The 27,804-nt window shown below is 48.9% G+C and overlaps 2 protein-coding genes across 4 annotated transcripts in view; both read left to right on the plus strand.

Moving 5' to 3' along the window:
- FAM20B (FAM20B glycosaminoglycan xylosylkinase) overlaps positions 1-1,234 on the plus strand; it is a 48,035-nt gene extending 46,801 nt beyond the window's left edge. The window contains exon 8 of one of the 2 annotated variants that reach the window (XM_030935135.1): positions 170-1,234. In XM_030935135.1, the coding sequence (XP_030790995.1) occupies positions 170-401 (232 nt within the window). In that variant the 3' untranslated portion in view covers positions 402-1,234. The remainder of the gene's footprint in view (positions 1-169) is intronic. The other variant, XM_030935136.1, reaches the window with a different exon arrangement.
- Positions 1,235-10,152: 8,918 nt separating this feature from the next.
- TOR3A (torsin family 3 member A) lies at positions 10,153-27,150 on the plus strand. Of its 2 annotated transcripts, XM_030935134.1 has the most exons (7): positions 10,153-11,109; positions 11,661-11,774; positions 14,584-14,849; positions 16,808-16,986; positions 23,316-23,440; positions 24,160-24,328; positions 26,985-27,150. In XM_030935134.1, exons 1-7 carry the CDS (start codon positions 10,836-10,838, stop codon positions 27,091-27,093), a joined length of 1,236 nt encoding a protein of 411 aa, XP_030790994.1. In that variant the 5' UTR covers positions 10,153-10,835; the 3' UTR covers positions 27,094-27,150. The 2 variants fall into 2 exon arrangements, with proteins under 2 accessions (XP_030790994.1, XP_010373986.1); XM_010375684.2 differs by lacking the exon at positions 26,985-27,150 and having other exon boundaries at positions 10,155-11,109; positions 24,160-25,180.
- The last annotated feature ends 654 nt before the right edge of the window (positions 27,151-27,804 follow it).

Genomic DNA, 27,804 nt, shown 5'->3' on the forward strand with positions numbered 1-27,804 from the left:
TCAAAACATAGTAATGTTGCTTACTCATTATGTAGGGGTAATTCTAAAACAAAAATGATTTAAAGTATTTTACCTAATTTTTTTTTACTTTTGTCTGCCTAGCAGGCTTTCAAACTCCATTTGATAATGAGAGGTTTTAAGTACCTTGTTCTATAACTTTTTCTTCCAGCATTCGGGTTTCTACCTGGAACAGACTGAACTACCTAAAGAATGGTGTGCTAAAGTCTGCCTTAAAATCTGCCATGGCCCATGACCCCATCTCCCCAGTGCTCTCTGATCCTCATCTGGACGCCGTGGATCAGCGGCTCCTGAGTGTCCTGGCCACCGTGAAGCAGTGCACCGACCAGTTTGGGGTGGACACAGTACTGGTGGAAGACAGGATGCCTCTCTCACACTTGTAATTCTCGACACAAAATAAGTGAAACTTCTTTTTACAAAGATAGAGAAACAGCACAATCAATTCCAAATGGTATGAGATGGATTGGAAGTGGCCAGCAGCAAGGTCTGGTGACAGGGGACAGGGTGGCCTTGGATGTCTTTGGTGTTTTCTGTAGTGGAAACTAAAGCAAAGACCACAAGTTTCAGAGCATAGAGACATTCCTACTGAATTGCCTTCTGACCTCCTCGGCAATTGCCCATTTTAGCACTGGGCATCATAGTTGGTCAGTCTTAATTCCCATGCCAAAGGACAAACAGGTGTGACATCTGGATAGATGAATACTGGGATTGGCTCTGGAGTGTGTGTTTTGAGTTGAACCTTGCAGTCCTTTCTCCACGCCTGTGGATTTTGTGGAAACACTTTGCAATCTCTTGTGTCTTTTTTTTTTTTTTACCAGAACTAGTTAAATCAGAATGCTTACTGTCCTACAGAGTGGCAGCAAATAAAACCTTGCATTCCATCAAGCCAAAATAGCACACTCTGTTGGAGGAGATACATGTTTAAGATAGAATTGGAGGGAAGGACAAAAACAGAAAGGTGTTTGGGCTTTTAAGCCATTGGGTAGTATTGTTTTGATGATCTCAGAGGAGGGAAGAAGAGAGAGAGACCCACTGGTAGAACCAGAATCGGGCAGATGATTGAAATTGAAAAACAGGTTCCCTTGTATTGAGGGTCTTAAGATGTGTAAAAAGCAAACATGTCTTTGCACCTAAGTAAATTCTGCATTCTCATAGTTGTATCCCAATAAACCAAAAAGTTGTCTCTAGAGAAAATGCTATTACAATCTAAGCATGATTCTGTAAGGAGACTAATTTTTTCCCCTTTTGCCAAAAGCAGTCTTTCCCAAATTAACAAAGCAAACTGAAATAATACCTTGAATAACAGGTAGCTTGTGGTCTCTGTCATCCTCATTTCTCTTCTGAAATGAATTTCCACCTCTGCCTTTAGGGTATTTTGTCACTGAAGCTGCTGAAGCCCAAGAGATCAGCAACCTTTTTGCCCCTTTCTCCTAAGAAAGGGACACTCCTACAGGTGAGAGTGTATACCTTACTGGGGGCTGGACTTATCTTGTGGTTTGGGGCCATGGAAGACTGGAAACAAAGATTTTAAGCTGCCGCCGCTTTTTTTTTTTTTTTTTTTTTTTTTTTTTTTTTTTTTGAGACCAAGACTCACTCTGTTGCCCAGGCTAGAGTGCAGTTGCATGATCTCGGCTCACTGCAACCTCCACCTCCTGGGTTCAAGCGATTCTCTTGCTTCAGCCTCCAGAGTAGCTGGGATTATAGGCGCCCACCACCATGCCCAGCTGATTTTTATATTTTTAGTAGAGATAGGGTTTCACCATGTTGGCCAGGCTGATCTCAAACTCCGGGCCTCAGGTGATCCACCTGCCTCAGCCTCGCAAAGTACTGGGATTACAGGCATGAGCCACCATACCCAGCCAAGATTTTAAGCCTTCTGAGCCTTGAAATTGAGGAGGTTAAAAGGAAGAGCCTTAAGATTTTGATTTATGTCAAATCCTAATTCCATCATTCAGTCTTGTTTGGAGTTCTGAACCCATGATGTTATATTATGCTTCTTTCTCCTGTTAGCACTCTCAAATTTCAGTTTTGTAAAAGCACAGTTTTCATTTTGTGTTCTGGCAAAGTGATGTCAACATGTAAGTAGTTGCAGTAAAACACAGGGGCAAAGGAAGACAGGGCTGATGTGCCCGCTCACCTGTGGACTCAGAGCTATGGGCTTTGCTCCTGCATCTTGCCGAGGTGCATTCCAGCTTTTCATTCCTGTCAAGCAGAGGCGAATATTTAAACAGTGTGGTTGAATACATTTAATGCCAGCCATTGGAAACTAGTTTTAGGCACCTACTCTCAAAAACAGCTTTAGAATTTATGCCCAGTTTTCTTGCACTGAAAGATAACTGAGTAACCTATAACTATTTTTAAATGGCATGAAATTAGGAAACTTTTGTACATTTTATATACATTTCGAGATGAAGAGAACAATGGGCTGGGTTATAAAAAGTGTGTATTGAATTTAAGAAGACAGAGACTAGCACAAAACACAGAATTCGTGTTAACCAAAGGAGGCACTGATTTCAGTTTTAAGGCTACTCACTGTTGTGTGTCCAGGGAAATTCATAACTCAGTATGAGAATACCTTGGTTAGTGCTCACCCACAGGCTTCCAGGAGCCAGCTGGGAGGAGACAATAGAAAGAGATATCAGCTTTGCTCTCCCTGTAAAGGTTAGTTGAACTAAGTTATGGATTTGTGGTCTTTCAAATACATGATGCCTTTAGTATGCCACACTGAAATGAATAAGAAGTCTGAAACTGGGAACTTCGTAACATTGAAGGCAGAGATTCTGCTAAGGAAAAAAGCAGGCAGGGGGAAAAAAGCAGGCAGGAAAGAAAATGTCTCAATCCTTTCTTGAAAGCATTTGCAGAAAATGTATCATTTCATTTTATTTGCATCTGTTTTCAGACTCGTGATCTTAAAAGGCATTCTGATCATAAATTTAGAATTTTCATCCATAAAATTTAGAACTCTAATCCATAAAGTTAGAATTGAGCTAATAGAGTGGTGTGACATGGCACTGAGAATATAAATTTTTGTTCTAAGTCAGGATTTCAATAAGCTGGAAAAGTATGTTTAGGCAAATCTTGGAGAAAACCAACCATAAACTTACAGCTTTAAAATTCAGAAAGCCCTAAAATTTCAAACACTGTTTGAAAGAAGAGGTCGGGGCCGGGTGCAGCGGCTCATGCCTGTCATTCCAGCACTTTGGGAGGCCGAGTCGGGCAGATCACCTGAGGCCAGGAGTTCGAGACCAGCCTGACCAACATGGTGAGACCCTGTCTCTACTGAAAATGCAAAAATTAGCAGGGCACGGTGGCATACGCCTGTAGTCCCAGCTACTCGGGAGGCTGAGGCAGGAGAATTGTCTCTGTCTTAAAAAAAAAAAAGAGGTGGATTTTTTTTTAAGTGTTGTCACACTGTCCTACTTTCTCTATTAGAATCTAAGGATGTTATAATCAAGTCGTTGTAGGGTTTGGATCAGCTGTAAGGTATGCCTACCAAACATCCAAAGGTAGATGTGGAGACATTTTAATACTACAAAACTAGGAAAATCCGAACTCATGGCCATTTCCTGCCCTCCTCCCACTTGTTACAAAATGTTTATTCTAAAGTTTGAATGGATAAATCTGAGTATAAAGGTTTTGTTATAAAACTTTCTTTAGTATGAGGCTGCATTGTGGGTTTGGGGGAGGTGTAAATAATTTTCTGTGTAAAACAAATTCATAGGATCTGATTTGCTCAGAGTATTATTCAAGAATGTATTAATAAGGCATTGCCCCCTGTTTGCACTCAGGATTAATATGTCAAATGAAATTTAAGAAGGAAATGGAAGAATTCAGGTACATTAATTGCATATTATTTTGGGAAAGATGAATCCTATACGTGGCAATTTTTCAATGTCATCCAAAGCCAGCATTGTCTTCCAAAGAAATCCATCTTTTTTTTCTAAAAAAAGAAAATGCTTTTGCCTTCCCTTCCCTTTCCATCCGCCATATTTCTTCAGCCTTTCTTCTTCATCACCCGTGTATTCTTTGACCAGTAAATGGCCACACCTCAATGATGATAAAACAGCATTGTCGGTAAGCTATCTTATATGCCTAATCCTGTGAGTTTGAGCTTCAGGAAACATGAGTAAAGGTATATGTAATGTATATAGTTATATATGTATTCTAGCAAGAAAAACATATTTATTTTAACAAAGGGGAACACTGACTTAAATTGCTGAAGGACTTGCAGCTAGTGAAAGGTTCTCAGTCTCTGAGAGTGGACCCTAATTAACATAAAGACTATTCATCAGCAAATACCTACTGAGCAGCTCTAGTGTGCCAGCACGGGCCAGGCCTACTAGTGAGCCAGGCACACCTGTCTTTGGGAAACTCATTCTACAGGGGAAGGCCAGTTTTTTTCCCTTCAATTCCTCAAGTCTGGGTGGTGACAAGGTAGGAGGGACTGGGTACTGGACTACCACAGGTTTTTAGGAACTAAGGTGTTTCTCATAAACACAAAATGTTGGGTGAAACTGGGAACAACTTACTTGGAAGCTAATTTATTTGCTTAAATGGAAAGTGTGGGAGCCACTACCCTCTCTTTTGATCTGCCAAGGATTTCTTCTCAGAGCTGTTGCACAGAGATTGTACTTGGTAAGATACCAAACAAGACAGATATGCATCTAAATTTCTAATGTGTTCTATGGGTTTCAATTCTGAAAAAAGAAAATGAATAAAGATTTTAATAAATATGATGTCTGATCTTTTCCTCTTCTTTCTCCCTTCAGGATATTTCCAGTGGTTCCTATTTCAGTTTCCTTCCTGTTTTGTTAGGGGACAGAAGAAGATCACATCTTTTGTGACCACTTAAACTTCCACAGGGATTGTTTCACAGTACCTGGTGCATTAGACCTGCAGATTTCCTCACCAGTCTTCAAACGGTTCATACTAGATTGTAACTATACCAAAATTTTTCATGGGATCATTCTTAGGTGCTTTTTGTATATTTAATAGTTAATTCCATTTTTGCAGCTTCCTTAGAGGTAAAGGATTATGAATCCTGAAGAACTTGTCAGCATACTACAAAAAAGGTAGGAAGAGAAGGCCAGTGCCCTAACAGTACTTCTTAGGACACCTAGATTTTTAACTTTTCAAATAGAATCCAGCATCACAAACCTCAACCAGATAACAAAGCTCTGAAGATTTTCATTGGGCCAGGCGCCGTGGCTCACGTCTTTAATCCCAGCACTTTTGGAGGCTGAGGCCTGTGGGTCACCTGAGGTCAGGAGTTTGAGACCAGCCTGGCCAACATGGTGAAGCCCCTTCTCTACTAAAAATACAGAATTAGCTGGGCATGGTGGCGCATGCCTGTAATCACAGCTACTCGGGAGGCCGAGGCAGGAGACTTGCTTGAACCCGGGAAGTGGAGGTTGCGGTGAGCTGAGATTGTGCGATTGCACTCCAGCCGGGGCAACAAGAGTGAAACAGATGAGCTGGGAAACATTCCTGTAATGTTTGTTTCTCATGCAGGGTTATTTAAATATGGAGACTTGCTTTTGTTTTGTTGTTTTTGAGACCGAATCTCAGTCTCAAAAAAAAAAAGCTGGGCGTGGTGGCAAGCTCCCATAATCCCAGCTACTCAGAGGCTGAGGCGGGAGAATCGCTTGAACCTGGGAAGCGGAGGTTGCAGTGAGCCAAGATCGTGCCATTGCACTTCAGCCTGGGCGACGAGCGAAACTCTCTCCAAAAAAAAAAAAAGTTTTATTTGCAGGATATTTGTGCTAGTTTTTGTCATTTTTGTGTGAATACATGTGGGAGGCTAGTAGAGCCTGGTCTGTGTATCTCACTGACTCACCACATACAAATTCTTTTCCAGGCTAGAGTTCAGGATTCATTTGCTTCTCAAGCATATCAGAACAACTGGTATTAGAGCTTGAAAAAGGTAGCTGGGAGTAGGGAGTGCAGGGCTCTGTTACTGGGTAATTTTACCTAGTATGTTTGCTTATGAGACTGATTTTTAGCAGCCTTCATTTTGTAAAATAGGAATGGTCATAACCACTGGATTTCCATGGGTAGGGTTTTGTAAGGTATAAGCCCCAAGGAATAATGGTATTAAATCACAGTTTGTGAGATGTTTGGTCTGTTGTCAGTAGATCTTTGGGCCATTGTGCAGTGAGCTGTGGTATACCACTGATGTGATAGTGACTGTCTTTTTCCCTCAAAAGAGCCTGCAGTCTAGACCTGGCAGAAAAAAAAAAAATTGCTTGCGAGGCACCAAGTCCCTTGGGAATTAGATAAATTAATTGCAGTAAGAATAAGAAACAGGAGAGGATCATGGAGGTGGGGATTGGGAGGGGTTGGGTTAGGCAGGACCTACATTGAAAAAGTAGAGATTGATCTAGACTTGACAAGAGGTGTGTATAGAACCCCTGACTCCGGAAATGCAGAACTATTTGCTCAGTGAATACAGGGCCTTCTGGGCCTGTACTTTCAGTACCTGGGTCACCAGAAATACCGCTTCAGGGGTTTCTCATTGTTCTAGGAAATGTGTGTGTGCCCTGTCTCTTGAGGACATTCTCAGTCCATCTGGAGTGCTATACAGATGTTAAAGGAACATAGATGAGCTGGGAAACATTCCTGTAATGTTTGTTTCTCATGCAGGGTTATTTAAATATGGAGACTTGCTTTTGTTTTGTTGTTTTTGAGACCGAATCTCGCTCCAACACCCAGGCTGGAGCACAATGGCGTGGTCTTAGCTCACTGCAACCTCCGCTTCCCAGGTTCAAGCAATTCTCCTGCCTCAGCCTCCCCGAGTAGCTGGGACGACAGTCACGTGCCACCACGCCCTGCTAATTTTTATATTTTTAGTAGAGACGAGGTTTCTCCATATTGGCCAGGCTGATTGGTCTCAAATGCTTGACCTCAAGTGCCTCAGCCTCCCAAAGTGCTGGGATTATAGGCGTGAGTCACCGCGCCAGGCCGAGACTTGCTTTTGACCCAGAGTGTTTCCAAGGCAGATGGTTCTGACTGCCTTCAGCGGGGTTGGGAAGATGTCTACTGTAAGGCTAGGTCATACTCAGATATCAATAAAGGTGTTGTGTGCCAATTTTGCCTTAGGCTTTTTTTTTTTTTTGGATTGACAGTCTTGCTCCGTTGCAGGCTGGAGTACAATGGCACAATCATAGCTCATTGGCAGTCTCAAACTCCTGAGCTCAAGTGATCCTCCTCCCTCAGCCTCTCAAGTAGCTAGGATTACAGGCACGCACCACCACATGCAGCTTATTTTTTATTTTTATTTTTGGTAGAGAGACAAGGGATCTAGCCTTGTTGCCCAGGCTGGTCTCAAACTCTGGCTTCAAGCGACCCTCCTGCCTCAGCCTCCCAAAGTGCTGGGATTATAGGCATGAGCCACGGCCCCCTGCACAGAAAGACTTTAAAAGTGCAGGTTTTGATTCAGTATGTCTGAGGCCTGAGATTCTGCATTTCTATCAAGCTCCTGGGTGATGCCAGTGCTGGGGTTCTGGAACCACACTTGAGTAGCACCGTAATGCTTGCTAAAGAATCACAGCTGTCTGTAGTTTTCCCAACAGTCTCTAGATGTCCCCATCATCCACGAGATACTGCTCCCAGACCTTTAAAATGAGCACAGCCTCCAAGCCCTGAGATCGAAAGGAGTATTTCTTGAGTATTTGATATCTTGAGTATTTCTTGAGTATTTCAATAAATACTCCTTTCGATCTCAGGGCTTGGAGGCTGTGCTCATTTTAAAGGTCTGGGAGCGCCACTGCACTCCAGCCTGGGTGACACAGCGAGACTCCGTCTCAAAAAAAAAAAAAAAAAAAAGAAATACTCAAGAGACTTGTCTAGAAACTGGTGTTTGGATTTATTGTTTCTACACGGGACTGACTGGTGAAAAACTGTTTACCTCTGTTTTTTTTTTTTTAATAGCGAAAAATGTCAGCCAGGCATGGTGGCTGATGCCTGTAATCCCAACACTTTGGGAGGCTGAGGCGGGCAGATCACCTGAGGCCAGGGGTTCGACACCAGCCTGGCCAACATGGCAAAACCCCGTCTCTACTAAAAATACAAAAAAAAAAAAAAAAAAAAAGAAAAAAAAAATTAGTGGGGCGTGGTGCTGAACACCTGTAATCCCAGCTACTCAGGAGGCTGAGGCGGAAGAATCGCTTGCACCAGGGAGACGGAGCTTGCAGTAAGCCAAGATTGCACCACTGCAATCTAGCCTGGGTAACAGAGCAGGACTCCATCTCTAAATAAATAAATAATAAAAATGTCTTGAAATCAAATCGGTTGTCGAAGAACTTCCCAGCTAACCTACTTTATTTACCATGGGATGCTAAATCCAAGTCAGAACATCTCAGAAATGAGGAGGTAGCCCTACATGAAAGTTCCAAGCAAAGATAATTGTTTCCACAAAATCTTAAAACTTGGATTGTTTTAATAAACAATTGTTACTATTAATTTTTTCACCATAAATTCACTTATAAACTTCACCAGTATTAACTAAAGCCATCCTCACCTCCTGTGTATACCACCCAGAGCCGCCTCCAGGGCTGGGTAGATACAAAAATAAAAGTGGCCACATACTGAGTGTTGATGATGTGCTCATTAAATGAGCTCATTTAATCTTCACAGCAGCCCTATAAGGGGACTATTTTATTATCCCTTTTTATAGGTGAGGAAACGCATGGGACGGTTCAGTAACACCCAGGGTTGCACAAATAGAAAATGGCAATCACTATACTAGACTGCCATTCAGACTCAAGCGACATTTGTTGAGTTTTGTTTTTTTTTTTTTTTTTTTTTTGAGATGGAGTCTTGCGCTGTCACCCAGGCTGGAGTGTAGTGGCACGATCTTGACTCACTGCAACCTCCGCCCCCTGGACTCAAGCCATTCTCCTGCCTCAGCCTCCTGAGTAGCGGGGATTACAGATGCGCGCCATCACACTCGGCTAATTCTTGTATTTTTAGTAGAGACTGGGTTTCACCATGTTGGCCAGGCTGGTCTCAAACTCCTGATCTTGGGTGATTCGGCCTTCTAAAGTGCTAGGATTACAAGCGTAAGCCACCGCGCCCCGCCTAATTTTTTTGGTTTTCCAGTAAGCACTGTGGTGTATGTGCTGTTAACTGTCTCTGGTGGACTCCACAAGCTTAACGTACACAGTGCTGGGCTGGTGCCATGGCTGCTTCTCTATGAAGTTTTTGACATCACACCGAATGGCTGAGACACTAGGAACATTTTACTTTTCAACTCAACGTGGTGTCCTAGCAAAGGTGCTTGTTTAGTTTCTGTAGCTGTTTGAATGAAAGGCGCAAATTTGGTGAGCTGCTGAGAATGGAGCAGACCTGGCACTGGTTGTGATCTAAGAGACTGGGGTGAAGAGATGAGTCAAGTTGCCTGTGACATTTGTGACACATGGTGCTCGGATTCACCTTACTGTCTGGAGGGCCCAACCTCAAAGCCACTAAACATATGACATTAGCCAAGTCCTCTGATCTCTAGACAGCAGTTTTCTCCTAAGACAAGATGGCTTTTTGGTCATTGGCTGAAGTAAGCCAGGTGATTTTAAACAATGCATTAAGCTCTTCTGAAATCTAACAGCCTTGTTCCAAGCTCCTCGCTATGGAGAAGAGAGCGCTGAGGGAAAGAGGCCCTGTAGTCTTGCCAGTGGTGTCGGATGGGCTACTCAGTCCCAGCACTTGAAAGTTGCAAACCTAGGCCGGGCGCGGTGGCTCAAACCTGTAATCCCAGCACTTTGGGAGGCCGAGACGGGCGGATCACGAGGTCAGGGGATCGAGACCATCCTGGCTAACACGGTGAAACCCCGTCTCTACTAAAAAATACAAAAAAAAAAAAAAAAAAAAAAAAAGCCGGGCGCGGTGGTGGGCGCCTTGTAGGCCCAGCTACTCGGGAGGCTGAGGCAGGAGAATGGCATGAACCCGGGAGGCAGAGCTTGCAGTGAGCTGAGATCCGGCCACTGCACTCCAGCCTGGGTGACAGAGCAAGACTCCGTCTCAAAAAAAAAAAAAAAAAAAAAAGTTGCAAACCTAGTCAAGAAAGTGCACACAGTACTTCACCTTTTTATGAGATATAATTACATTGACATGACGCCTTATGATTTACCCATGACTCGGGGGGTTTCCAAAATCCAAACGCCTCCAGACTGGGGCCCGTTAATCAGCTTCCTCTTGCTTTTCGTGGACTCCCAAACTGTGGAAACCTGCTGGTGTTTTGCTGCGGTTTCATTTCCCTCTGCGGAGGAGCCAGGGCAACCTCGGCCAGGCAGGCACCCAGCTGCGCCCTTCTTTCCAGGGCCCTCTTCACTCAGCTGACTCTCCTGGCCTGCCTAACGCTCCTGGCTGAGACGGTTTCCCGGCTTCCTCTAACAGGTTGGCGAGAAGTTGATCTGCAAACGCAAGGCAGAGCAGGAGTGTCCTTATTCGGTAGGCCTCTGATGGGCCACCAGGTCCGTCCGAAAGCCCTAGCCGAGTGATTGACAGTGGCCATTTCAAAGCCTGATTTCACTTTCTTTGCAACCACAATCACAACCCAGAATAAACTGCTTCCTGGAAGCCGGTTAGTTGCACCTTGCCTGAAGTCAGTCTCCGGACTGCCTCTCAGGACCCCCGCCAGGGTTTCGGGTTCCCGCCTGGGTCACGTGTACGGAGGCTGCCAGTGCGCACTCAGCCCGGTCCGCTGGTCGCCAGAGCAACACCAATCCCGGGTTCACGCCCGCCTCGGAAGTGCGGTCCCCGCCCGGCAGCCCCGGGCTTAAGGGAGCCTGCGGCCAGAGGGGTCCCGTAGCTTAGGGCCGGCCATGCTTCGCGGCTCGTGGCGCCAGCTTTGGCTCTTTCTCCTGTTGCTGCTGCAGCTGCTGCTGCTCCCCGGCGCGCCTGAGCCCCGCGGCACCTCCAGGCCGTGGGAGGGAACCGACGAGCCGGGCTCGGCCTGGGCCTGGCCGGGCTTCCAGCGCCTGCAGGAGCAGCTCAGGGCGGCCGGCGCCCTCTCCAAGCGGTACTGGACGCTCTTCAGCTGCCAGGTGTGGCCCGACGACTGTGACGAGGACGAGGAGGCAGCCGCGAGGCCCCTGGGTAAGACCTCGTCCCCGCGGCCCGCCGTTCGCTGCGGAGCGGAGTGCGATCCGGCCGCGGCTGTGGTCGCCTTGCTCTTGCCCTGGGCGACGTCAGGGCCCGCAGTCCTGCGCCGCTCAGCCGCCGGTACCGGCTGTGGGCGGGGGCAGCCTCCGCGGAGCAGGGAGCCCCATCACCGCCCCGGCCCCACTCGCATCCCCGGTGCCGCCCCCTGGGGCCTGGCTGCCCGTCCCCTGCCGCCCCTGATTGCCGGGCTTTCCAGACTCGCTCGCACCGCCTGTGCCGTCTGCCAGCCCACCCTGGCGTTATTCGAAGGTGCTGCTCTTGACAGCTCTAGGGAACGTCCGCTGTGGACACGCCTGGTGACTGCCGTCTCCCTTGCTGCTTTGGACGCAGGGCTTGAGGACCGACAGTGGGCCGAGCTGGGGCTGGGTGTTGGAATCTGAGTTCTGGGTGTCGCTCTGTCTCTGACAAATTGTGTGGCAACGTTGCCGCATCACTGTCGAGCGCCGGATGGTCTCTTCTCGGTCTCACAGCTCTTCCTTTTCCAGGCTGGCGCCTTCCCCTGTTGGGCCAGCGGTACCTGGATCTCCTGACCACGTGGTACTGCAGCTTCCAAGACTGCTGCCCCAGTGGGGATTGCAGGATCTCCAACAACTTTACAGGTTGGACCCCGCATGGCTTCAAGGGACTAGGGATCTGTGGGGAGGGAGGCAGTCCAGGGGAAATGGTTAGATGCAAGGGACCTTTCGTCATCCTGTCCAACTTCCCCACAAGCAGGAACTACCACAGTCTGAGGTTTTGAAGGACTACCAAATGCTTGAGTCAGGGAAGCCCCTTTTTAGCTTCTAGCTTAATAGCCCAGGCAAACTGAGCTGTTTCGTGGATCTTGAGGATCCATGGGAATGCCATGAACACATCACACTCAGCTGAGCTGGGAGGAGGGAACAGGCCCATCATTACCACCGTGTGTCCCCTGTCTAAACAGGTTTTCCTCTGCTCATTTGTCACCTACCCCCACGATGTCCTCCTGCATCCCTGAGAGCGTTTCCAAGGAGAAAAGAATATCTAATATCTATTATACATACCAGGCACTGTGCTAAGAGTTTCAAAGGGATTAACTCATAATCCAACATCTCCTTTGATCTCTAGAAGAGTCAGGCCCAGAGCACCTTGTTTCATTCTAAACAGAAACAGGGACCTCTCAGAGGGGCTGGAACTATCCAGTGAGAGAACTGATCAGAAATTCTGGGTTGTGATTAAAAGTGTCCTTTTTTTTTTTTTGAGACAGAGTCTTGCTTTGCACCCACACTGGAGTGCAGTGGTGCGATCTCAGCTCACTGCACCCTCTGCCTCCCAGGTTCAAGCAATTTTCCTGCCTCAGCCTCCCAAGTAGCTGGGATTACAGGTGCCCACCACCACATCCAGCTAATTTCTGTATTTTTAGTAGAGACGTGGTTTCACCATGTTGGCCAGGCTGGTCTTGAACCCCTGACCTTGTGATCTGCCCGCCTCAGCCTCCCAAAGTGCTGGGATTACAGGTGTGAGCCACTGCACCCGGCAACCAGTATTGTCTAATTAGTTTGGGTGACTTGATTTGCATATTGCAGTTGATTTGCATTTTCACTCTCACAAGGTCATCTTTGGCCCCATGTTCTGAAACCTATTCAGACATTTGCAAATGTCTCTTTTCCCCAGGAGCAACTTCTTACCCAGAGTTCTGATCCCAGTTCCTTCAGTCTTCATAAATGAGGCCCACCTTAGATATTTAGGTCATTTAGTTGGCCAAAATGCCAATAACACAGTGTTTTTAGGGACACAGTCTGGCTCAGGACAGAAGATAGGAGTACGTACAGGTAAGGAAGTCTGAATCTGGATCACTGCTGACTTGGATAAGACCCTAGGTGGCAATTAGCGAGTTACTTTCTGCCCTCAACATGCCTGTTTGACAAGGGCCTGGATATCCAAATTGTTGTGGCTGGGGAATCAGAGACCCCTCCACTGCATTCCTAGTCTTGCCTCTTCTTTGCTGCAGAATCCTTCCCAAGTGTCTGTTTCCTCAGCTGTATTTTATTTATTTATTTTGAGACCAAGTCGGTCTCTGTCACCCAGGCTGGAGTGCGGTGGCGAGATCTCAGCTCACTGCAACCTCCGCCTCCCAGGTTCAAGCGATTCTCTTCCCTCAGCCTCCCAAGTAGCTGGGATTATAGGCGCATGCCACCATGCTCGGCTCATTTTTGTATTTTTAGTAGAGATGGGGTTTTGCCACATTGACCAGGCTGATCTCGAACTCCTGACCTCAGGTGATCCACCCAGCTTGGCCTCCCAAAGTGTTGGGATTACAGGCATGAGTCACCTCGCCCAGCCAGTTTCCTCAACTTTAAATGGGAATAATAATGCCTGCCTTGCGGAATTGTGAAGACTAAACGTAAAACACTTAGCCCAGTTCTGAATACAGAGAAAAAAGCAGCAAATGTTAATTTTCTTCTATGTCACTACTACTTTTGGAGCAATGTGTGATACCCTCAATGTTTTATCATAGACCTTGACCTCCCAAGGCTCCAGAATACACGCTCTGGGCTGGCTTGAGGTGTTCAGCCAATTGATCCTGGATTTGGAGTGCTCACCCACAGCTGGCAGCACACCCTCCCTGTCTCTACTGTGGCTCCCGGTAGCCGCATCTCCAAATCCTACAACCTCATGTCTGAGAGGAAGTTAGGCCTAGCAGAGGGCTTTGCACACTGGAGCTGCTCTCAACAAGCATTGGCTGAATTGAATGAGAATGAATAAAATCAAGCTTCTGCATGAAACAGGGAGCCCTGAAACCAAGGGATGGGAGCAGCCTCAGGACACAGGGGACAGGGTTCCTCCCTAGACAGGTCTGTGCCAACTGTTCTGGGTATCTGCAGGATCTTCAGGAAGGGCGATTCCTCTGTCTCCTTAAGTCCCATCTTTATTTCCCAAACTCTTCAAAAAGTAGTCCTTGAGGCCGGGCACGGTGGCTCACGCCTGTAATCCCAGCACTTTGGGAGGCCGAGGCGGGCAGATCACGAGGTCAGGAGTTCCAGACCAGCCTAGCCAACACGGTGAACCCCATCTCTACTAAAAATACAAAAGTTAGCTGGGCATGGTGGTGGGCACCTGTAATCCCAGCCATTCAGGAGACTGAGGCAGAAGAATCACTAGAACCAGGGAGGCGGAGGTTGCAGTGAGCCGAGATGGCACCACTGCACTCTAGCCTGGGTGACAGAGCAAGACTTCATCTCAAAAAAGAAAAAAAAGGAAAGAAAGTAGTCCTTGTATCCCTTCTGCTACGACGTCTGCCTTCTGGCTGCTTATTATAAGGCCAAACAGGAGGAGTAACTGATCCCAACCGAGAGAGATTCAGAATTGCTTGGTTTCTGGGCTGTTGGCTGCTCTGGTGGATGCGCCTGTGTGTGCCTTTTGCTGTGACTGCCTCTTTCTTGTCCTTAGGCTTAGAGTGGGACCTGAACGTGCGGCTGCATGGTCAGCATTTGGTCCGGCAGCTGGTCCTAAGAACAGTGAGGGGCTACTTAGAGACGCCCCAGCCAGACAAGGCCCTTGCTCTGTCATTCCACGGCTGGTCTGGCACAGGCAAGAACTTCGTGGCACGGATGCTGGTGGAGAACCTGTATCGGGATGGGCTGATGAGTGACTGTGTCAGGATGTTCATCGCCACGTTCCACTTTCCTCACCGCAAATATGTGGACCTGTACAAGGTGAGGCCGACCAGGGCTGGGGTGAGGCCTCTGTGCTGGGAGGAAGACCCTTCTGCCAGCCCTTCCTTGCAAGGAAGTGGGCTCTGGAGAAGCCTGGGGAGGTGGGGACAGGTGGCAGAACCTGGGACAGAGCCACTCACTCGGTCCACTCCTCACAGAGGCCCTGAGCATCTGGCGGAGACTGGTGTTCCAAACACCCCCCACTGCTCTGTCCTCCGAATAGCCACACTCGAGAGGCTGGACGCTGCACTTAAGCAGGGACGCTGCATGTTGATTTTTGTTGTAGAAGTATTGAAATGTCACAGGCAGTGTAGAACAGAGAAAAAGCAAAAACTATCAGACTGTCCACATGGGCACACCCTTGTCAACTAAGGAGAGTTAGCATTTTATGTGCTGCCTTTGGTGCGGAACGTTTCCCCAGGCTCTTTGTCATTGTAACTACATTGGACAGAGAGTGGCATATCCTGCTTTTTTAAAAAATAGGCCTATTGGCCGGGCGGAGTGGCTCACGCCTGTAATCCTAACACTTTGGGAGGCTGAGGTGGGCAGATCACAAGGTCAGAAGATTGAGACCATCCTGGCTAACACGGTGAAACCCTGTCTCTACTAAAAATACAAAAAATTAGCCGGGTGTGGTGGCGAGCAGCTGGGGAGGCTGAGGCCAGGAGAATGGCGTGAACTTGGGAGGCGGAGCTTACAGTGAGCCGAGATCGCGCCACTGCACGACAGAGTGAGACTCCGTCTCAAAAAAAAAACAGGCCTATCCTATCCTATATGATTTTCCACGTCTTCCCGTATCGGCTTATTATCAGCAAGTGGATGGACAGAAATTTCCTTGGCTGTTCTGCCAGTTTGGGTTTCTTCTACTAATTTCAGTAGTACTGAAAACATACCAGAAGAGCCTGACAGAAATGACTGCACCTGTCTTTGGCTTTCTGTTCTAATATCTGGAATGTGTTCACCTGGGAAGATTATGTCAGTGTCTGAGGACAGAGACTGCCCACGTCTCCTGGCAGTTTCCATATGGCTTTGGAGGGCAGGGGCAGGCTGAGCTGGCCTTTCCAGGAAGAACTATTTGGCTTAGACTGTGGCAAAACTGCTGCAGTCCCCAGCTTCCCTGCTCTGAAAACTGGCATGTGCACAACCTACACCTCGCACTTTCCCCCACACAGGTGCACCCGGTAGACGGGGAGTGTGGGCTCTGGGGTGGGAGCTGGGCCTGAATAATATATTCCCTGCCCATTTTGATGAACATTGCAAAGAACCATCTTTTCACTTGAGGGTTTACTGTCTTGCGTGGGATGAAGAACCCTCCACAGCCCCTTGCAGGAGCAAAGTCGGATGTTGGTTGGGCCCAGTCAGTCCTTCAGCAGGCTTCCTCCCGAGATCTCGGCCCAGCCAGGGTGCCAGTGGGCGCTGTGCACCCGGGAGTTCAGGGCAGGGGACTGTGACTGCCTCTAAACACACGAGCCTCTCCTTGCCCATCACCCCTGTGTTAAAGCCCAACTCCTACCCACCCCCGGGAATAGACCCCGAGCTTAAACAGGGAAGTTGCGCCTGGATTTTTTTGTTGTAGAAGTAATGAAATTTTGCAGGCAGTGTGGACATTATTAGCTCCAGGATGGGACCTAGTCCTGGAGAGGAGAGAGCAGGGCTGGAGCAGGGGCCCCTTCTCAAGGGCAGAAGGGCTTCTCCCCACTCCTTTCTAGGCTCTCTCCTAGTCCCCAGGGCTGGCTTCACCTTGTTTAGCTTGCAACCCTCAGGGTGCTTGAGAATCACCTGAGAGCTGGTCAGATGCAAATGTCCTAGGCCCTCCCCCAGAGCTTGGATTTGATAGGTTCGAGGGGGTGAAACCCAGCCCCAAGGAGTCCATTGCACATGCCCAGGGGAAACCACGCCCTCAAGGCCAGTGGTGGAAGGAGTCGCCAGTTCCCAGCTGCTCCCTATATCCCATGCAGGAGCAGCTGATGGGCCAGATCCAGGAGACGCAGCAGCTCTGCCACCAGACCCTATTCGTCTTCGATGAGGCCGAGAAGCTACACCCAGGGCTGCTGGAGGTCCTTGGGCCACACTTAGAACGCCGGGCCCCTGAGGGCCACAGGGCCAAGTTTGCATGGACTATCTTTCTGTTTCTCAGGTGGGTTCTGGGGAACAGTAGTCAGGAGGGCTGGGGGAGGGGAAGATAACTAGCTGGCAGTGGAGGCTTCCACGCACCCCCAGGTTCAGAACCTTTTCCTCAAGAAACAGCAGCACAAACTCTGGTACAGAAAGCAGCAGCTAGCTGTGGTGGCTCACGCCTGTAATCCCAGCACTTTGGGAGGCCAAGGTGGCCGGGATCCCTTGAGTCCAGGAGTTCAAGACCAGCCTGGGCAACATAGCGAAACCCCATCTCTACAAAAAGTACAAAAATTAGCTGGGCGTGGTGATGTGTGGTCCCAGCTACTCGGGAGGCTGAGGTGGGAGAATCGCTTGAACCCAGGAGGTGGGGGGTGCAGTGAGCTGAGATCAGGCCACTGCTCTCCAATCTGGGTGACAGATTTTTTGAAACAAATTCCCAAGGCAAGCCTGGTTAGAGAATGGCATAGTCTCCCATCAGGTCCAACACGGCCATTTCTTCCTCCAGCCTTGGAAGGTCTATTTCTGCTCCGATCATGAGAAGTCATCACTGGCTTAAAATCCAGGGCCTACGGGTTGAGAAGCCCAGGCTTCCTCTGAGTACCTGTAGTTCAGCTGTGACACTGCCACGCAGGACCCAGTCACTGAATCACGGCACTGCGGTTCCTGTGCTTTTGTTGACATGTCTTTGCGGGAAGACAACTTAGAAATAACTTGTCCAACCTCATCTTTTTGCAGAGGCTCCAACTGGGAGAGTCCTGCATCTCTTACAAGTTGAGTTTGGGTCCTTGTTGACCCAATTCGAAGGCTTCACAATAGCTCGAGCCTCAGTAGGAGTCAAACCAAGTGCTCCCTTCCCAACTCCACTCCGGCCTCGCCTTCCCCAGGCCAGCACTTGCTTGCTGGGGGGTTTTCCCAAGCTGCAGGGTGCACTTTGTGAGGATGGGGAAGTTGGTGGGGAGATGCTGATTTTCATCCTAGCTTGGGGAGTGTGGAGGGGTGAAGGGGTGAGCTATGGAGGGCAGATCTTGTGTCAGTGTGGATTCACAAGAACTGAAACGGGCCAGGTGCGGTGGCTCACGCCTGTAATCCCAGCACTTTGGGAGGCTGAGGCGGGTGGATCACCTGAGGTCAGGAGTTCGACACCAGCCTGTCTCTACTAAAAATACAAAATTAGCTGGGTATAGTGGCAGGTGCCTGTAATCCCAGCTACTAGGGAGGCTGAGGCAGGAGAATCACTTGAACCTGAGAGGCAGAGGTTGCAGTGAGCTGAGACTATGCCATTGCACTCTAACCTGGGCAACAAGAGAGAGAGACTGTCTCAAAAAAAAAAAAAAGTGAAACAGGTTTAAACCATTGCTGGCTTGGGATTTCTGTGTGGTGGCGAGCAGCTCTTCCTGGTCTGTAGGTGAAGCTGTAGAGACTTAGAATGCATTGCGAAGTGGGAGGGGAGCGGGGTGCCTAGGGTGACTTTTAAGAGAGAGATCTCTTGCACGATTTGAGTGCCCAGAACCAGGAGGTGAAGACAGTACATTCTTCTAATTAGTTTTTATCCCCACGTTCTGTACTGTTTATTTCCCACCTTCGGAGGCAGCCAGGCTCACCTCTCCTCCTGTTATAGGGAGTCAGGTGGAGGCTGCAACATACATATGAGCCCAGAGGAGTCACCTGGGTGCTCTGTGGTTTCTCCCCTTGAGCCCTGGGTTGGGGAGTCCAGGGGACGCTCTGAACTACCGATGCGGAAGCCAGTCCTTCCCACGGCACGGAGTGAAGCATGGTGACCCAGCCTAGGGCCTCCCTTTCGCTTCCACAGGATCTCTCTTGCACTGAGTGTCTTCCTCCTCCCTTTCCCCGTCAGCGGTCTCCAGGCTTCAGGTGGTGCCAGTCACACAGACTCTCCCACCCACTTCTCAGCTTGGAAAACCTCACCTGGGCCATGATTGCCTAATGCGACCCGGTGACCTTGCAGTCTCGAGGCAAACGTTAGCCTTTGTAGTATTTTGGCTGTCGACCCGACGGCAGCACCCTCGGGCCCCTCACCAGCCGCCTGGCCTTTCTCCCAGTGACCCAGCCTTGGTGGACCGTCCGAGGCCACGTGATTGTGGGCAGCATGGGGCGGGGCCTGCAGGAAAGCCGCCTGCCACTACTCCTCCATGCCACAGCAGGGTGGGGAAGTCTCCCAGGAGCCTTTGAGCTCCAGGGAAGAGAATGCGTAACTGACAAGGATGTAAAGGACAGATTAAAAAGATGTGGCCTTGGGTTCTAGTGGCTCTGGTGTGGGCCTGTGCCCAGCCCTTACGAGCCAGAGGTCCCCCCTCCAGCCGAGGGCTGGGCTGACAGTCTGTCCCCAGGCTGTGCAGGGCGGCAGCCTCTCAACCTCAGAGGTTCTCAGGCAGTCCGGCGATGGCTGGGAGGAGACACTGTGTTGATATTGGAGTCTCTGGATTTGATCTCTATAATGAGCTTCAATTAATCATCCCTTGTAATAAGGATTCTAGGGCATGAGAGGAAAGCACAACCGATTCAAACTGCTAGAGTGACCAAGTCACACTGTAGGAAGAGCAGCAGTTTAGTTCTGAAATAAATCCTAAACCTGCTATTTGAAGTCAGTCGCCAGTGGTTTTGCTGGCCTCCCCCTGGTGGCAGGAGAGAGGAGGTGGGAGCTGAAGCAGGGAGTTGAGTGTGGTGCTCAGAGCCTGTCCTTCATTGGGGCCGGTGGCTGGGCATCAGAAAAGTAACATTACTTCGCCCACTTCTGCCAAGTATAGAAGGCTGCAAGAATGGGCTCATGTGGCAGGACAGGAACATGGAACTCTGCAGTCGGAGCTGCTGCCCAGTTCTCATGGGAGCTGTAAAGTGACTAGGGTGATTAAAGCCGTTTCCTTTGTGCTGTTGTCAGGAAAAGGAAAGGATGGACTTTGAAAAATTATAGAACTACACAAATAGAAATTATTCGTGGAGTCGTGGGCCTTGCGCCCCAGCCCCAGTGTCTGTTGGCTGCCTGTTGACTAACAAGAGGACAGCTTAGACTGGTCCAGTCCTTACTTTATAAATGAGGACACTAAGGCTCAAAGAGATGTTCGAGTCTATGTCTGTCCTTTAGGAAAGACAGAGCAATTAGCATGGGGTTTGTTACCAGTAACCACCAGTTCTCTCTGGTGAGGCCTTAAGTCCCCTTCCTTTGGGGTCTTAGGGATAAGGCTGGTGAGATCAGCCCTGGCAGGGGCTGGAGGCAGGGGAGAGGGCTGGTTGAGAGAGGTGCCTTCTGGCTCCTCCAGACTTCCCAGTGACCCAGGTGGCTGTGGATGGGAACTGAGGTGCTCCGGGAAGACAGTGTCTGTCTGAAGGCAGAATGCTGGTGCTGGAGTGGCAATCCTGAAGACGGGAGGGGTGGCGCATAGAGAGGGGCCCCAGGTTATGGGTCAGTGGGTGAGATTAAAGCCTGTAAAGTGGTGGAAGAAAAGGGACTTTGGCTGTGAGACAGGAGAGCTTGAGAAGGGTGGAGATGGTGCAGACACATGTGCAGAGATGTCCCTTTATTTACTAAAGGCTGTGTGCCTGTTATGTGCGAAGCACTGGGGTTACAGAAATAAATAGGCCCAGCTTCCTGCCCCATGTGATGGGACCTCTCTTTACCTGCATCAGCACCTTACAGAATGGAGAAGGCCCTGGAGTCCGTGCCCCTGAGCCAGGGTGAGGGAGTATCACTGTGGGGTTTCACAGCATCCCAGATCCTGCCTTCCAGCCTCTGCCAAGGTAAACAGTGCTATCTGCCTCCTGCGGGGAATGCAGAATGGGGCAACACCCTGGCAGCAGGCTCTTGCCTCAGCTGATGCAACGGTGGCTGCTCCTGTGTGCACAGGTATGTGCCTGGAAGGCCCTCCTGCAGCAGCGGCAGTGTCGGCAAGTGGAAGAGTGTTGTGAGCTGCTTCTCGGAGGAAGCCTGGCTGAGCAACTGACCTTGAGCAAGCACTGCAGATGGCCCTTGTTCCTGCCGGGCTCCTCCAGCTGGGAGCTCTCAGCCCCTGGTAAATTCTGGTTGTGAAAAAGACATTGGCACCTCCCCCTACGATGAGGCACCTAGTTGGACAACTTGGCAGTCTGGGCTTACCTGCATGGCAGGGAAGGATGCCTGCCCAGCCTTAGCCTCTACCCAATGGTGGAGGCAGGGAGGGAGAGAACCACACAGCTCCCCTCATTTCCCAGGAGCCCCCATGGAACAAGAGGGTGTGTTCACAGGCTAAATGAGCAAAGATGTGAGTTAATATACTGGTGGGTGTCATTGGGGCTTTCAGAGCTGGGTAAGGAGGGAAAGAGATGGAGACACTGGTTCCCCACTCCTTAACCTGCCACCTGCCTTCCCTGTCCTTTACCCTACCTCATTCTACTGGACCTGAGGAAAATGCAAGGGAGGCTGAGGTGGGAGGATCACTTGAGCCTAGGAGTTAGAGACCAGCCTGAGGAACATAATGAGACCTTGTCGCTACAAAAAAAATTTTTAAATATCGTGCCAGGCACACCTGTCATCCCAGCACTTTGGGAGGCTGAGGCGGGCAGATCAGCTGAGGGCAGGAGTTCAAGACCAGCCTGGCCAACATGGTGAAACCCTGTCTCTACTAAAAATACAAAAATTAGCTGGGCATTGTGGCACGTGCCTGTAATCCCAGCTACTTGGGAGGCTGAGGCAGGAGAATCTCTTGAATCCAGGAGGCAGAGGCTGCTTTGAGCTGAGATCATGCCACTGCACTCCAGCCTGGGCAACAAGAGTGAAACTCCGTCTCAAAAAAAAAAAACAACAAATCTGGGTAGGGTGGCATATACCTGCAGTCTCAGCTACTTAGGAGGCTGAGGTGAGAGGATTAGCTGATCCTGGGGAGGCTGAGGCTGCAGTGAACCAAAATCACACCACTGTACTCCAATCTGGGTGACACAATGAGACTCTGTCTCCAAAAAGAGAGAAAGCACAGGGAAGTGCGAGTGCACTGATGTGGAGCTGGGCAAGGCCTTGGTTTCAGGAGCTGGTGGAGCTGGTGGAGGCTGCAGCCCAGGGAGGGGCAGACGGCTCAGTGAGGTGGGGGGAGAAGTACGCCGGGGCCAGGGAGGGCGGAGGAGGTCCACATCTCCACCACCTCTGTCCCAGCTTCCCTGCTGGTGGCTCTACGGTTGCTCTTCTCTCCTTATCCCCTTTCTCCCTCCTCTTTCTAACCCAAATCGCTATCTGTGCTTCACACCCGTAATTCCAGTTGCCCAGTGATATCACAACCTGAGAGAGATCACAGGCAAGCAAAAAACACTCAAATGTGTGTAAAACCAAGCTTTCATCTCTACCCTTCCATGTTCCACCTCTGTTAAGGGGGACAGCAAGCAGCTTGAGGCTAACACTTGTTTCATGACCTCCTTTCACTTCTCACATCCATCAGTTCCAGGGTTTTTCAATTGTGCCTCCATAACTAATTCTTTTTGTTTGTTTGTTTGTTTTTGAGACAGAGTCTCGCTCTGTCGCCCAGGCTGGAGTGCAGTGGCCAGATCTCAGCTCACTGCAAGCTCCGCCCCCCAGGTTTTACACCATTCTCCGGCCTCAGCCTCCGAAGTAGCTGGGACTACAGGCGCCCGCCACCTCGCCCGGCTCGATCTTTTTTGTATTTTTTAGTAGAGACAGGGTTTCACCGTGTTAGCCAGGATGGCCTCGATCTCCTGACCTCGTGATCCGCCCGTCTCGGCCTCCCAAAGTGCTGGGATTACAGGCTTGAGCCACCGCACCCGGCCTATAACTAATTCTTAAATCCTCCTTTCTATCCCTTCTCCATGGTCCATAAGCTCAAGTCCATGTACATGGCAGACAAAGGCTTTCTCACCCTAGCCTTGGCCAACCTTTCATGCCTATGCTCTGGCGCACCCAGGCCTGGACACATCCCTTCCTTGTCAAGTGTCTGATGGTCACTAATTGTTCTTTATTTGCTCAGAAGCCTCGTCCTCCCTCTGAAGCCTTCTCCTTAGAACTCAGTCACTCCTCCATTAGCGCTTGCCACACTGTCCTGGAACCGAATACACGGATGCCCCTCAGACCACACAGAAGTAAAGAACCACATCTTACTATCTTCATGCTCCCTGCACTTAGCACAGTCTCAGTGTGTGTCAAAAGGGAACAAGAGAAATGGGTGGCAAAGCCGGACAGTGTCTTTTCTATGCAGACCTTTAGGTTGTGAGGTTGCGACAAGGTCTCCTGGAAGAGAGAGGTCCACACCCCTCAGCCTCTATTCTTCCAGGTACCAATGCATTGGTTTCAGCGGTGAGATAACATATGGAAGCTAAATATAAAGAAATGGGTTAACAAGCTCCTGTCTCTTTCAGTAATCTCAGGGGCGATATAATCAATGAGGTGGTCCTAAAGTTGCTCAAGGCTGGATGGTCCCGGGAAGAAATTACGATGGAACACCTGGAGCCCCACCTCCAGGCGGAGATTGTGGAGACCACAGGTAAGTGACTCAATATGCCTCTGGTGAGAGCCACAGCTGGTGATAATTAGTTTGTTGGAATGTGTGTTTATGAGGTAGATAGGGTACTTGGGAACACAGAGGGCAGCCCTTAATCATCTCACACTGACAACCTTGGGTAGGCACAAGAAAAGTGCCTGAGCTCCTTTTCTGGAAATACTTGGAAAAGTAGTTTGCACTGGCCCCAAGAATAGGTGCAGTGCTCTCTGAAGCCTGAGACTCTGAGTCTCACTGCAAGACTTTACCTAAAGGAGACACAGCTGTAGAGTTCTTGACCTATACTGCAGACAGCACTCCTGGAGTTGAGAGAAGAGATCCAACCTCACCCAGCCCTTCAGTTTGGGGGCACCTTAAAACTCCAGTTGGGGCCAGGTGCGGTGGCTCACACCTGTAGTCCCAGCACTTTGGGAGGCTGAGGCAAGCAGCTAACTTGAGTCCAGGAGATCTAGACCAGTCTGGCCAACATGGTGAAACCGTCTCTAAAAAAATACAAAAATCAGCCAGGTGTGGTGTGCGCCTGTGGTCCCAGTTACGCACAGGCTGAGATGGGAGGATCCCTTGAACCCAGGAGGTGGAGGCTGCAAGGAGCCCAGATCGCACCACTGTACTCCAGCCTGGTTGAGCAAGCCCCCACCCCCCTCTAAATTCCAGCTAAGTTCAGTCCTAGGTCAGACTCCATGTAACTTTGGTCTTGATTTCAGACAATGGCTTTGGCCACAGCCGTCTTGTGAAGGAAAACCTGATTGACTACTTCATCCCCTTCCTGCCACTGGAGTACCGTCACGTGAGGCTGTGTGCACGGGATGCCTTCCTGAGCCAGGAGCTCCTGTATACAGAAGAGACACTGGATGAAATTGCCCAGATGATGGTGTATGTCCCCAAGGAGGAACAACTCTTTTCTTCCCAGGGCTGCAAGTCTATTTCCCAGAGGATTAACTACTTCCTGTCATGAAGGCTAGAGGAAGACTTCCTGGAGCTCCCTTTCTTCCACTAACAGGACCGTGGAACCTGTAGGAGCACCCTGTTTGGGAATGTGAGCTGTTTGAGGGGGTGTGGACTGGCATCCAGCAGTCACTAACACACAACTGGTGTGTAAAAGGCAGGCCTTACATTAGAAGCTGAGCCAATCCTTTTTTTTTCTTTTTTTTTTGAGGTCCCACCGAGATGGATAGGAACTTGGATTGCTGGATTCAAAAACAGACCCCATTCTTAAGATCACTTGGTGCCTTAAAGACACGCATTCCAAAGTGGAATGTGGTTGAAGAAAGTGGGCCAGGTGGTTGGAGCAAGGCGTGTGGGAGCCCAGCAAATCCCAAGGGCTTATTATAACACTCCAGATGGTCTCCTTAGCATCTCAGCTCTTCTGCAAGGAAGAGCTTGGGTGTTGGGCCTCAAAGGCTGTAGAGTCCTGGGGTTACAGAGCTGGGGAGAACGAAGTTCTGTGACCCAGGAGTGGAGAGTACACTCTAGGTTTACGGGCTGGTGGGCTTTCAAATTGGTACTTCCAGAGGAAAGCCAGGCTGCTTCTGTTGTGAGCAATCAGCCAAGAGCCTGAGGCTTAAGGGAAAAGTACACAAAGGAAGGTATTTTACAAATCAGGTCAGTGTAGGCCAAGACTTACGGTCTACAGATTTTGGTGGGGGAGGGGGGAACCTTTTCAAAGACAATTGGGGGGTCTTGATGTGTTATATGTAAAGATTAAAATTTTTGATTTTTCTAAAATCCTTGGCCTACTTTCTTACTGTTTCTGAGACCTAGCAAAATTTCAAACCTGATAATCCTGATAAGGCCTGGCAGAGACAGGGCAGATGCTGGCACACACGGAGCTAGCAGGGTATGTGGCTGGCCTGCCCATCTAGTCAGTTTGCTTTGGGACCACATCGGTGGAACCAAGTCATGCCAACCTCCTACTGAAGAGGCTTCCACAGCACGTTGCTCTTACATATGAAAATGTTCACTCCTGTACTCTCAGCTGTAAAAAGAAAAGCAGTCATTTTTGAGGATTAAATGGCACCGTGTAGACATGTAGCATTGTGCCTAAACACAGTGTTCATTATGTGCCTTTCCCCTTTTCTTGGTTCTTCTCCCATGCCTCTGGAATAACACAGGTCTTTTTTCCCTGTTTTTTACATATTATACACACACACACACACACAGTCAGGGGCTCACTATGTTGCCCAGGCTGGTCTGGAACTCCTGGGCTCAAGCTATCTTCCTGCCTCAGCCTCCCAAAGTGTTGGGCTTACAGGCATAAGCCACTGTGCCTAGCCTTTTCTTTCTTTTCTATTTGTCATCATCTCGTGTCCTTTCTTAATTTAAGCCTTCCTCACAGATTACCTGACATCAGGAGTTCAAGACCAGCCTGGCAAAGGTGGTGAAACCCCGTCTCTATTAAACAAAAATTAACCAGGTGTGGTGGCATGCGCCTATAGTCGCAGGTACTCGGGAGGCTGAGGCAGGAGAATCACTTGAGCCTGGGAGGTGGTGTGTGCGGTCTGAGATTGCACCATTGCACTCCAGCCTGGGTGACAAGTGAAGCTACATCTCAAAAAAAGAAAGCCTGCCTCAACCCTCTCTCCTTTAGTTCTTATCAAATGAAACATTTCTGTCTCTCCCACATTCAACAGTTTATTGTGCTCATTTACTCAACTGCCTCAAGGTTAGAAAGTACCTACCCTGAGCCACATTAGATACTCAAATATTCAAATCAATGAAATAAAAGGGTTTTAGTTTCCTACCACTCAAGGGATAAACGTGAACTCCACCTAACCATACAATCGGATGGAGCCAGTGTTAGCTACTTACAGGTTTTCCATCTTGAGCATCCCAGAAGATTCAAGCCACCCGATATAACTGCACACCAGGCTCTAAACGCACTGAATACACTTGTTAAAGGGTAAGTCTCAGAGACAGAACAGGTGGCATCCGTTCCAGCACTGGCCAGCTGTGTTTGGCGTCATAAACAGAGGATCTGAACCTCCCACCTGGGGAACCAGGACAAGCAGCAGAATATAGTGGTTCCAAACACATTCTCCGGAGCCAGACTGCCAGGGCTGGAGCCATGGTTTCACCAGTTAACACTGTGAGGCCACAGGAAAGCAGTTTAGCCTCCGTGTCCACTCCAGCGTAACTGTACCTACCTCATAGGGTTGCTGGATGACGTGAGTTCATTTTTATAAAGTACCTATGAAACTGCTTTTGCAAAAATCATAAACTGAGAAAACTATGAGTGACGTATGAGACCTAACTGACCCCATCCTGTTGCTAACCTCTTGTTCATTCCTGGGCATAGGCCAAACTAGCTTTGGGAAGGATTTTTGTGTATAGTTTGTTTAAATAGCCCTTCCCAAAAAGGCTAAACCGTTCTTATAAAACAAATGAAAGGCCACTAAGCCAAGATGAGAGGAACTGGAATTCTTACCAGCCATTATTCTGGAGGTCACAAGATTTGCAACTTCCCCAATTACTCTTGAAGGTTAACATCACTATTGTGAACCTAAGATTGGCCTTTTTGATGTCTTTCCAGGGTTTTCATTTCTAACCACCAGATGGCCCCACCTGGACCTGCCAACCAGTTCTGTGGCCCCCACCTAGGAACTGACTCAGCAGAAGAGAACAGCTTCGATTCCCCATGATTTTACTCACCAAACAATCCTTAAAAACTCTGACCCCCCTGTTTTCTGAGAGACTGATTTGAGTAATAAAAAAACTCCGGTCTCTGGCACAGCCAGCTCTGCATCGCAATTCTTCTGTCTTGATAAACTGGCTTCTGTCTAGGCAGTGGGCGAACTCATCCCAGCACTATATGGAAGGCTGAGGCGGGTGGATCACTTGAGGTCAGGAGTTCGAGATCAGCCTGGCCAATATGGTGAAAGCCTGTCTCTACTAAAACTACAAAAATTAGCTGGGCACGGTAGCACGCACCTGTAGTCCCAGCTACTTGGGAGGCTGAGGCAGGAGAACTGCTTGAATCCGGGAGGCAGAGGTTGCAGTGAGCCGAGATCATGCCATTGCACTAAAGCCTGGGCAACGAAAGGAAACTCCATCTCAAAAAAAAAAAAAAAAAAAAAAAATTGTAAGTCAAATCACATTGAGAGATTCTTGAAAGATTCTAAAAACAAGACTTTCTAGACAACCAAAAATGAGTGGGAGAAAAGGACTGAAGGTGGAATGTGAGGAGGTGTATAAACTGCTGCTTACCAGCCAGTTTAATTGGGCCTCATGTATGCACGACTTGTGTATAATCTACCCATACCTAGTTAAGGTTACTTCTAAAAGCAGTAACTCATTCATAAAAAACTGAAGACCACATCAACCAGAATGGAACGTTATCCTGTGAGTTCTAC

The sequence above is a fragment of the Rhinopithecus roxellana genome, chromosome 8 (assembly GCF_007565055.1).
Source record: "Rhinopithecus roxellana isolate Shanxi Qingling chromosome 8, ASM756505v1, whole genome shotgun sequence".
In the NCBI taxonomy this organism is placed as follows: Eukaryota; Metazoa; Chordata; class Mammalia; order Primates; family Cercopithecidae; genus Rhinopithecus; species Rhinopithecus roxellana.